Source organism: Lissotriton helveticus, chromosome 5_1, assembly GCF_964261635.1.
Source record: "Lissotriton helveticus chromosome 5_1, aLisHel1.1, whole genome shotgun sequence".
NCBI lineage: Eukaryota > Metazoa > Chordata > Amphibia > Caudata > Salamandridae > Lissotriton > Lissotriton helveticus.
The window spans coordinates 217,775,318-217,787,438 of NC_136065.1; the positions used below are offsets into that span (position 1 = coordinate 217,775,318).

General features: G+C 47.5%; 1 protein-coding gene across 2 annotated transcripts in view; it reads right to left on the bottom strand.

Annotated features, from left to right (window-relative positions):
- Window positions 1–12,121, bottom strand: part of LOC144754345 (ficolin-1-like) — a 766,398-nt gene that overhangs the window by 653,090 nt on the left and 101,187 nt on the right. For both annotated transcript variants that reach the window (XM_078642033.1, XM_078642034.1), the window contains exon 4: window positions 9,192–9,227. In XM_078642033.1, the coding sequence (XP_078498159.1) occupies window positions 9,192–9,227 (36 nt within the window). The remainder of the gene's footprint in view (window positions 1–9,191; window positions 9,228–12,121) is intronic.

Consider the following 12,121-nt stretch of genomic DNA (forward strand, 5'->3'; position numbering starts at 1 on the left):
CCCCTACTAAGTATGATATACCCTCTGGAATAGCTTCTAGAAGAGAGGACAGTTCCACAATGGTTTTAGAGGTGCTAGATATGGAAACTGGTCTAGGGTAGACATTTATTATGATTCGTTTGAATGATCTAGGCCATTCAAGGAGGACAGCCAGTATGTCTTCTGAGTCCACGCTATATCGTGAAGCTATGCAGCCCAGATCTGATGCCACCCAGATTGCTAGACCACCAGATGGTCGGCCTCTCCCACCCCATATTGCTGGTATCGAAAATGTCTCAAAGCCCCTGTAGGTATACTCCTCTCTTGCCCAGGTCTCTTGGAAGAGGCAAGCACTTTTGGAGTTGATTAATTCAGCCCATAATTGGGAATCTATTTTGTTTGCCATTCCTGCGACATTCCATGAGAGGAGCTTTAATATTTGGGGGACACACTGGCTGTTTCCCTTTGCACCATGGTTTGTCATTAGGTTTATGTGGGCTTTTGGGGATGTCCCCTGTATCAGCCCTTGTCCCCTGTATGGACCCTCTGGTTCAGATACCCTATCTACTCTCTGTTGGGGAATCTCTGAATTACTGGGGGCAGAATGCTCCTCCCGATGGATAGGGTCGGAAGGTTTATGCCCACCGTCATCAGAGAAGTTAGATGCGGCTTGCTCGGGTGGGTACGAGGGTGCCCTGTCTTCAGAAGCATGCTGTCAATCCACCATTTCAAGACAATCAAATTGATTAAAAATCGGCAGAAATGGGGGCTGGTAATGTCTGAGGGGCCAAGTTGCTCCTCGTTCAGAGCCACCCCTTCCCATTCCTCTTCTTTTGACGGTCTCCCATCCCTGAGCCTCATCATGAATCAAAGGGTAACTAGGTGTCATTCGCATTCGATTATAAGGGTTTCTCCTCGCGCCCAGGTTTCCCCCCCAGTTTCCCTGTGGCTCATGTGGGTGTCCCCATCTCTGATCATTAGCTGTGTGGGTGTTTAATGGGTAAAAGAACGAGAGAGGGAGTGGATGGATGTTATTTTCTTCGTCCTCTGGGAAGCAACCACAAATATAGGAAACTGTTCCTTGTTCTTTAAAACTGACTAGTATACAGTCGCCACTGATAGATTTGGGCGTCTTCCCTACCCATGAAACTCTCCTTACCATACGAATATCGCTTGTCATGCCTCTAGGAAGTGGTCTGTATGTGGATAACCAGTTAATTACTTTATTTTTTAGCGAGGCCCCTGTTTCGCTTGTCGCAGGTTTTAGCTCCGGAGCGCCAGCTAGAATAACGGTGTATGCAGCTACCTCTGGTGGAAGGTTTACTGTTACTGTTTTTTGTATTTTTTGGAATGTAATGTTATGATCTTGGGGGTTTTGTGTATTAGTTGGTGGGAGTTTGGATGCGTTTGTATATTGTAACTGCGACTGAGTTGCATCAGTAGCTACAGCTGTTTGCTGTGAGCTAGGGAGTTGATTATGGAATTCACCCACAGGTGTAGCTGGTTGTTGAGCTGCGGAAAGGGGATTATTTTTCTTTAGACTGGGTGTGTGGTGATGAACTGGTTTTGAGTTTGCAGTTATAGTTGAAGATTTCGCGTTTACAGCCCCGTTTTTCTTAGTCGAGATCTGAGACTCGAGGCCCTTCTTGTGTTTTGGGTCTACACTAGGTACTATGGGGCAAGTGTTCACAGGTTTCCAACTATCCATGAACTGGGAGGTGGATTTCTCAAATTTAATAAGCCTCGCTTCTATAGGACTGAGTAATAACCTAAGCAGGTTTCCTATGTCTGCAAGTGTGATATCCTCTTCGGGTAACTCCGAGTTATTCTCTATTATGGGAGGTGGAAGTTCGGTGGATGTGTTGGGAGCAATAACTGGGGGAGGGAGCTCCGTTCTAACTGGTGTTGGAGTCTCATGTCTAGTGTTATCAGTACTGGGTTTATTAAGTGTTGTACTTAACTTCGACTTTTTCGCCTTCCTTTCTCTATGACTCGGTTTCCCCATTTTCCTTTTCTGTATTGCTCCTTCCCTTGCACCCCTAGCTGTACTTGATGGATCAATTACATCTCAGGTGTTCGTTACCAGTGGCGGTTCTTCCCTAGATGAGTTAGGAATTAGTTTGTTGTGTTCCCCCACAACAATGGAAATTGGAGGTTGTACAATTTGGGTCAGTGGAAGTGACAGTAAACTCATGTCTTCGAGGTCACTTAAGGTTTCCTCTGAAAGATCTAGACTAGTGGGTGGTTGGTCCCCTCCACGAGCTCCATCCAGCGAACCAACTGTATTCCGCCTTTCCTCAGGGGTTTTGGCCAACGCTATAATGCCCATAGATGATCTCCTAACCCAGTCGATTTCTTGGGAGATACGTCTTTCTAAAACAGTGATGTCATCAATCAGCGGGGAACCCGCCTTGAGAAAATAATTGTCAATTTTACCTTGGGCCGTTGCGGGCGTGGTAGATCCAGCGCCAGCCAGATTGGCTTTACTCCTTGTCTCCATATTACTCATTGATTGTGGATGCGGACTAAGTCCTTAGGATGTTATAAGGAGAGGGGATCACAGGCGTGAAATGGGGGTGGCCCGGTCCGGTCTCTACCGTCCTCGAACGGCCTCAAACGGCCCGCTCTTTGCCCGGTCTTCGCCCCGAGCTGCGTCCCGCGCGTGTCCCGCTGTCCGCGGGGGAGGGCAGGGCTAAGTGGAGAGTGCTGGGGGCGGGAAGAGACACCAGCTGCGCTGTGTTGGTCAAGGCGCTGTGAATGCTGGGTCTCGCAGTCCCGTCCCGGTCCCCGCAGGCAGAAGTCTCCTGACCGATGCTCCTGGAGCGGAGCTCCTCCGGATGGCAGGCAGGCAAGTAACGTGGCAGCAAACGTGGCAGCAAAAACGGCTATGCAGGCGGCACCCGTGTAGCAGGGTCCACGAGCCGCTTTTAGCCTGCGGGAGTGCTGGGGGCGGGAAGAGACACCAGCTGCGCTGTGTTGGTCAAGGCGCTGTGAATGCTGGGTCTCGCAGTCCCGTCCCGGTCCCCGCAGGCAGAAGTCTCCTGACCGATGCTCCTGGAGCGGAGCTCCTCCGGATGGCAGGCAGGCAAGTAACGTGGCAGCAAACGTGGCAGCAAAAACGGCTATGCAGGCGGAGCCCGTGTAGCAGGGTCCGCGAGCCGCTTTTAGCCTGCGGGAGTGCTGGGGGCGGGAAGAGACACCAGCTGCGCTGTGTTGGTCAAGGCGCTGTGAATGCTGGGTCTCGCAGTCCCGTCCCGGTCCCCGCAGGCAGAAGTCTCCTGACCGATGCTCCTGGAGCGGAGCTCCTCCGGATGGCAGGCAGGCAAGTAACGTGGCAGCAAACGTGGCAGCAAAAACGGCTATGCAGGCGGCACCCTAGATTGGAAATTGCCTTATAGCAGAAAGGCCACTCTAGCCCCCTCCCTCCCCCTCCATAGTTACCATGTTTTCGGACTTGAACCAAAGCAAGCTCACTACTCTGAAACATTTGGAGGCCAGGGATCTCGCCAAAAAAGCCCAATATGAAAGACCTATTTATACACAACTGATGAACAAAAATGAAAGCAAATTCTAAAGAGAGAAGCGCTGACAGCGGGTAATTAGCCTGGCTTTCTCCCACAGGTGTATTCCCAATCGGAATGTAAATAACATTATTGCCTAAAGAAGAAAATAATGCAGCATTAGGGTTCAAATTGTGCTGTGACACCAACATTGGACAGGAATCTATTGGATTATCTCCTTTGGTAATCAAAGTTGAATATTTTTAGCTCTTTAGTGACAACAAAGAATCTCTTGTGATGGCTTCGACTTGTCCTTCTTGAGGCAGTCAGTATTCAAGATCAAATTAGGGTCAAATCGCAGTTGTTTTGTTCTTTTATTTGTTCATTCTATGGAGCTTTTCCCTTTTTTCTTCTTCTGCATACGGACAGATTCACTTTTGCTTTTGGTTTCGTTATCCCATACTGATTGTTCAACTTTTGCAACCTTTCTTTTTTTAAAGTTGGGGGAAAACATTCCATTACGCATTTGTTTTGAGTTTTTCTGGACGTAGAGAGGTCAATGGTGTTAGTGATCATAACAAGTGTATTTGTAAAGCCACGAATACCCGTAGGTTTCTTGGCACTGAATAACAGATGTTTATTGTTACCCAACTCAATGGTACTCATTTTATGGACCTCAGATGGATGAAAGGCTGAGTGGACCCGCCGGGATTTGAACCTGTGACCATCAGGTCGAACACAGGCCCCTGCAATAGATACATTAATCCACTGAGCCGCCAGACCCGGTAAAGAGACCGTAAGTTTGAAAAACTGTTGAAGCAAGTAGGTCTGGTTTACTCCACATAAGTCTGCAATGTCATTGCCATTATTTTACCTACTACAAAGGGTGCACCTGCCTGAGTACCAAAGTCCCTGCAACTATGGTAGGAAAGCGGAGCAAAAAAACAGGGGTGGCCCTAGTAACGTTACTTTTCATGGGCTAGCTAATACATAGGAAAATGAAACAAATGAGAAGCAGGAACAGATATAATTATTAGTTCTAATGATTGCATGCATTAATCATTGACAGAGGGTCAATATGTATTTACAGACAACAATCCTAGATCTTATCAAGATACACAGTGTTTTCAGTACATTAAAACATTCAGGCCTTCCTGAGCATCAGAGGTGGGATGTCAACCCGTTTCGGCCTTTAGATTATAGACCTCTTTAGGACTTAATGAAAGAAGGAGCACACATGAATCTTGAACTTGCGACAAGTCTAACGAGAAAAATCAAAATCCTCAACTAAAATGTGTCCGAAAATAGTTCTGAGGCCCGTCTGCTAGAAGGCAATCTCAATCTAGCAACATGTCATATACGCCAGGTTCCATCCTTAGTTATGGAGAATCCTTTACAAGGCCCCTGGTTTCCTGACTCGGCCGTAGTGGGGGCAGGGCAGAGAAATGTATTAAGTGCTCCGCTCTTTCTGAGGCAGTCCCTAATTACACTGGCTGTCAGCGCTATCAGCATGAAAGTCCGATTCTGGCAGGTTAGGTGCAGAGAGTCACCTCTGATTCCTCAGTGTCCTACTATGGTAGGGAGCAGCATACATTTGGTTGGATGAGAGCTGCGGTAAAGGTGTAGGGGTGGAAAATCCCCTTTGGAAGGAGTGTTCTTATGCGGGGGAAAAAGGGTAGCTTCATCATTTGGAGGTCTTTGGTCTGAGATGGTAGATTTTGTGAAGGACAAAAGAGAATCCAAGATGTGATCTGAGTTAGTTGCAGATGTCTCCATTAAAGCCAATATGGACGACAGAACTCTTTCCAGGCAAAGCAATGATTCAGACATCAGTGCTTTATTTTCTGGCTGGCTGTTTATGAGATGCGGATTCAAACACAAATCTGGGGTGACTGACACCCTTGAATATGTTAGAGAGAGTCCACTGGGTATACTACTAAAAAGCTGCATCTTGATAGTAGGGCCAGAGGGTGAGTCACTTATGCTGTCTCTTAGGTTTAAGAGAGAGGGAATATTAGTATGTGGTTTAGATGTCTGAGGGTCATTTGTGACTAAATTCAGATTCATATCTAGAAGATTAAAGTCTTTCAGCAGAGGGCCTTCCCCTCTGGATTTAGCGCTTGATTCAGCTATTGACCGGGTCACTCCATTTCCAAATGGATAAAAGGTATGATTTGGCTAAAGAGGCTTTTCTATTTCGGCCTCGGCCATTCTGAGGAGTGATTCAGACTTATTCTCCATAGCAGCCAATTTGTTTAGCCCTGTCTCTCTTTTAGAGAAGAAGGTGGAAATGGTGTTAAAACCCTTTAGCTTATATATCTGTATCGACTTGTTCCTTAGAAGGTTTGCTTTGTTTTTTTGCAAGCTCTTATGAAGACCAATCTTCTTGAACACAGTTTTTTGGCAATCATGTCTCCACCCTTAGCTGCCCTCCGTCACTAGCCCTGGAGACAGGCCTGCACTGTTTCTTTATTTTCATCCTAGAATGGAATACCAAGAAACCAATTTCAACCAATCAATAATACTCTATTACCCGGGACAGGGTGTAATTGGTCTATGAGATTGAATTGTAGTGCTCCTGCTCAATATTCAATTTAAGCTTATGATCACCCCTAGTTCTGCAGGTCAGAGGTAGGAACAAAGAGCAAGAGAAGGGTAACAAGTCCACTGCTGGGACAAACTGCAATGACCTAAAGCCAACTGCTTCTGCTCCTGCAGCAAAAGGCAGAAATGTGATTATGCAGCCAATGAAAATCACATTTAGTTGTGGAGACTCATTTACAAAGTAGACGCTGCTCTGTCAATAGAAGTAATGTACGCAGGAGGACTGATCTTAGCAGCAGTGGTTCTACTATTCCAATAGGCCAACCAACTAGACTCCTCATGCTATACGAGTGGAAAAAAGGGGAGCAAGAATGGAATGATGGACAGAGAGATTGTGGACAGGCTCCTTAAGCTGAGTTTGTGGCTCTTGATGTCCTGGGCATGCTTCTTGTTGAACCCTTGTCCTAACCTGTTTCCAATTTAACACTCAGGTCAGTGCAGCTTCAAGTTCAAGTTCTTTTACTTTGCGCTTTAATGTCCCTTCATGCATTACCCTCTGTCCCATCCCCTCTCTTTCAGACCACTCTCCTCATACCCTACTTTGCTTCAAACTCCCAGCTGCCTCGTTGACCCTGGGGGCCTGAGGAGCTGAGGAATTACGACCTCTCTTGGTCTTGAAGGGAAGTGGGTGGACCCAGAGTGGGAGCTCATTGGGCCAACCGCAAGCCGTGCCCAGACCCAGCAGAACCACTTCCTCGAAAGGCCCGGGCTCTCTCTCAGCAGGTGGTTGCTACTACTACTGCGCTCTGAGCTCACCTTATCTCTTGTGCACCGATATGCGCAGCGTCACCTGTTCACCTCCGATCGGTGTAGAATACCGAGTCTCCTTCCTCGATCCAGTAGAGATACGTCGAGATACATTAAGGGGATTTTCCTGCCCCTGTTTCAGCCACTGCCAAGCTTTTCATCACCTGTGCTCCCCACCACAGCATGGTTCACAGCTTACAGCATGGCTGAGCTCATTTCCGAATGCGGACACGAATGCAAACGTAGTACTCCTGCCTTGTCCAGTCAATGACCCAATTTTTGTACAAAAAACACCTCTCTCTACTGAAACAACAACCTCCATCATGTCCTTCATCCATTCCAGAGCCCCAACCAACCCATGTCACACTAAGCCTTTAACCTCAGACAGAAGGAAATCAGACACCGCTCACCAGCATCATCAGCCTAGTGTTCAGATCAGCCACCTTCCTAGAATCCTGGAAGCACGCCAAAGTCAGTTCACTTCTGAAGAAGTCCACAGTGGACCCAACCAACCTCAAGTACTACGGCCCTATTTAGCTCCTCCCCTTCCTGGCCAAAGTCCTGGAGAAAGCTGTCAACCACCACCTCACAGACGAAGTGGAATCTAACCCCCTGCTCAACCCCTCCTAATCCGGCTTCCGCTCACACCGAATCACTGAAACTGCCCTCATAGCTGCCACAGACGAAATCAGAACCATCGTTGATTGCGATTCAGCAGCCCTGATCCTCCTCGATCTGTCAGTGGCCTTTGAAACAGTCTCCCATCACTTCCTCATCCAAAGACTTCACCACATCGTCATTTACGGCAACGACCTCAAGCTGCTATACTCTTTTCTCACCGGGTGCACTCCGCCTCCAAGAGCATCATCTGTGGCATACCCCAGGGATCCTCGCTAGGCCCATCACTGTTCAATGTCTACATAACGCCGCTGGCACCCATCACTTGCAGCCACATTCTCAATATCATTTCCTAGCACAACGGCACCCAGCTCATATTCTCCCTCAATAAAGATATGGACACCACTAGAGCAAACTTCTAGAACGCCATGACTGATGTTGCCAACTGTATTAGAACCAACTGCCTCAAACTCAACTCTGACAAAACCGAAATCTGCCTCTTCGAAAGACCCATTTCACCGTGAGACAACCCCTGGTGGCCCTCGGTACAGCACCCACGACCCATCACCCATGCCCGGAACCTCGGGTTCATCCTCAACAGCGAGCTCTCCATGAGAAAATAGGTGAACTCTGTCGCCCCGACCTGCTTCATCACCCTCAGAATGCTCTGTACGGTGTTCAGTTTGATCCCAACAGACACCTGTAAAACCGAGACACAAGTCCTCATCACCAGTCCTCTTGACTACGGGAGCGCCCTCTATAGTGGAATCACCACCCTCCTCCTCAAGCGCCTCGAAACTATCCAGAGTACAGCTGCAAGAGTCATTCTGAACCTGCCCAGACAATCCCACATAAACCCCATCTCCACAGCCTGCACAGGCTCCCCATCCAGAAGAGATTAAGGGTGGGAAGAGTTCACAGAGTTGCACTCCACGGAATTCAGCAACAATATTTAATCTAAAGGGAGTCAGAGTGGAGCAGTGTGGCTCACTGGTTAGAAGCGGCAGACCCTGAAGCAGAGAATGGCCCGGGACCAGGGTTCAATTCCCGACGCGGCAGGGTCTTGGGTCAATGTCAGCGGACTCGATAATTCTTGCCGAGGTGCTTACGCTAACCATGGGTCCCACTCAGCAACTCTGGGCAATAGCTTGCTAAATCTCCACAATGGCCCCATCAGCGCTGGGGATGCCTGACTTCACCTTGGAGGTGCCCAGGAGGGACCATCTCACAGGGAAAGCCAGGACGGGTTCTCCACAGTGCGCTTTACAAGTATACTTACCTTTACAGTTGGGTAGTAAACTCTGCCGTTATGCAGCAGGTTGATTTTCTTCGATGAGTAGGAAAAACTCAGAAAGATCTGTGGGCAGAGCGGAGTTTGCCATCCAGCCTTAGAAGAGATGTCACTTCAAACTGCTCACCTAAGCCTACAATGCCCTCCACAACACAGGACCAGAATGCCTGAACAACGGCTTGACCTTCCACCAGCCCACCAGACACCTGGCCCTCGCTACTGTCCCCCGCATTCATTGCACCAAGCTGCAGGATGCACCTTTCCCACCTGTTGTCAAGGCCCGGAACAACCTTCACATCCACCTCTGAACCTCCACCTCCCACACAAAATTCAGGAGTGGCCTCAAGACCTGGCTGTTCGAACAGCTCCATCTCACACAGCGCCTGGATACACTCCGGGATGATTAACACATTATAAAAATGCAGATTGATTAACATTCAAATGTGTCTTACCTTTCTGCCCTGGGTTGCCAGCATTTCCTTTTGAGCCTGTAATGAAACCATATACAAAGTGGTGAGATTGCGTTCCCAATCTGCACGTCATGTTCCCATTCTCTTTATACCTCAGCACTCAAAGAGAATCTATTATGCTTTATAATCCTTAAATGAGATGTTGGGGGGGGGGGCTCTACGGTATTTGTTTTCCGTCATTACTGCTGCCTTTGAGGGGCACAATCCTACAACATGCTTCTTGTCATTCAACTTCATCACATTTTATTTAATGGATTTTGTCTGCCTTTTGCTTTCTTGCTTTCTTATGATTTTTTAGCTTTCCCGTCTGTTCATCTCTACCTGCATCAACTATTTCGCTCAACTTTCAGTCAAGGCATGGGCAAACTGTGCAATTGACCAAGGCCACACCTTCTAAGGGCCCCAGTCCCCGGGAAAGTGATCTTTCACACCTCTATTTCTTTACTTCAGCCACTCTCCTGAGCACTGTCAACCTTCACCTCTTACTCTTTCTCTCTCTACCCAGTGTCATTCTAAATTTTATTGTGACACCAAGCAAAACCATACTTCAGCTAGTTTTGCATGATTCCATTTTGGAAATTTTAAGTATAACTCAATATTGGTTGGCTTCAGGCTAGCTGAATTAGTGGTGTAATAAGCTTCAATGGCATCGAAAAGGGGGTCCCAAAATATGGCCTACTAGGGGCTCTAAAAATCCTTAAAATAACAATCACTAGAAAAACTTGGAATCCCTCACCTCACCCAGCATGTTGCTAACCCACCCACACTGCTGGATAGCTATTGGACCGATTTTCTCCTCAATCAGCAACATCACTGTGGACAAAACAGCAACTCTGACCTGGCAAGACCACACCCATGTCAGTCTTAGCATACCGATCCTGCACCTTCACTAACCTATCACCACCGGACCTGCATGCTGTGGCTGGAAAAGCATCTCAGAAGCACTGGCCCAAGCACACCAGCAACTTACTGAAAGCCATCAAAAACCTCAGAACCTGGAACACTGCATGCACCAAAAGCTTGTCTCCCCTCAAATGAACTCCAAAGTCAAGAGCCTGACCACAGGTCAACTAGTACAATAGGAACTCAGGCTGACTTAACGTCACTGCAATCAACTGGAGGGCAAATAGAGAACAAGTCAAGACACTGCAAATAAAGACATCTTCAAAATAGCCCTAGGACTCGCCCACCTGCAGATATGGAACACCAAGCGCATAGCTCTTTAAATTGCATCAACGCCAGCCCTTACAACAGAAGGAAATCTTCACCATCATCAAAGATTTTACTGTGCCTTCTGTCACCTCCAGCAACATCACCCTTTCACAAGACCTTTTCAACAAGCACTCACAATTGTTCTGTAACAAATTCACCACCATGTACAGCAACTTCGACCCTCAACTGGACCCATTTACCGTTGCAACTTAATTTCCCATCACAGCTGATGAACAAAGCCTGACCCCGTGGCCTACTATCACCACTGTTTAAATCACTGCTTCCATGAAGACCTTGCACTCTGGGCTCCCTCTGACCCTTGCCCCCATGAACTCTTCACCAAAGGACTTGTAGAGATCATTGAAGCACTAACACCCATCCTCAACACCTCCAGCCACAAAGCCACATTTCTGGACACCTGGAAAAATGCCACCATCATTCACCTGTTTAAGAAACCATCAACAACCCAGTCATGCTTTTCAACTACAGACCCATCTCCCTCTTACCATACCTGGAAAAAGTCTTAAAGAAACTAATTAACCGATGCCTCACCGACCACCTCAGCAACCACTAGCTCCTCGATGCCACAAATCAGAATTCAGACCCAACAACAATACAGAAACAGTACTCATCGCCAAACTAAATGACACCCACATGATCCTTGGCAGAGAAGACTGACAGCCCTCATTCTCCTGGACATCTCTGCAGTATTTGCATAGTCTCACACCTTATCCTCATCAGGCTCCTGCATGAGATTGGCATCCACAAGTCTGCTATCCTTTGGATCTGTTCCTTCCTAACAGATAGAACACAAGCCGTCAGCCTGGCACCTTACTCCTCGGAAGCCTCAAGGTTCATCAATTAGCCCAACTTGCTTCTATGTATATATGATCCCTCTGGCTAACTTTATCTGCGCAGACGACATCAACATACTCTCTTGCGCATACAACATCATCAGGCAAGACCCCCAGCACAAGAAACAAATTCACCATCTGCATGACTGTTAACTGAATGAAAGGCAACTGCCTCAATCCTCAACACTGATGAGAAAGAAGTAGTGATCTTCAGCTAGAACACCTCATCATGGGACTCCTAGTGGTGGCAGGCCAAACTATGACCTATACCCAGAACCTCCACCAGGAACCTCAAAAATAAGCATTGAAAGCAAACTGACATGGCAGCAGGAGTAAATTATGTCACTGCATCATGCTTCCACATCCTGAAGATGCTTAGGAAGATCTTCAAATGGCTCTCAAGTAATACTAGAAAAAACGGTCATTCACTTCTAAGCCACGAGCAAGGTGGACTATGAGAACACCATCTACACTGGGATCACCAACTAACTCACTAAAAGACAGCAATCAATCCAGAATTTGAAAGCGCGATTCATCCTCAACCTCCCACACAGAACTCACATCACACCAGACCTCAGGGAACTACACAGGCTCCCGATACACAAACGCACTCACTTGGGGAGAGGAGTTGGCCTAACTAATAGGGCGGTCGACCTCGAATCTGGGGAACTTGGTTCGAGTCTCGGCAATGACGCGGACAAGCTGTGATTCTGGGCAAATCACATAATCTCCCAGTGCCTAACAAAAATGAATGTGTCCTTATGTAATGCAACTGGTGCTATGTAAAGCACTCTGATACCCGATTCAGGTCAAGTTTGTGCTATATAAAACTGTGTAAAAAAAACT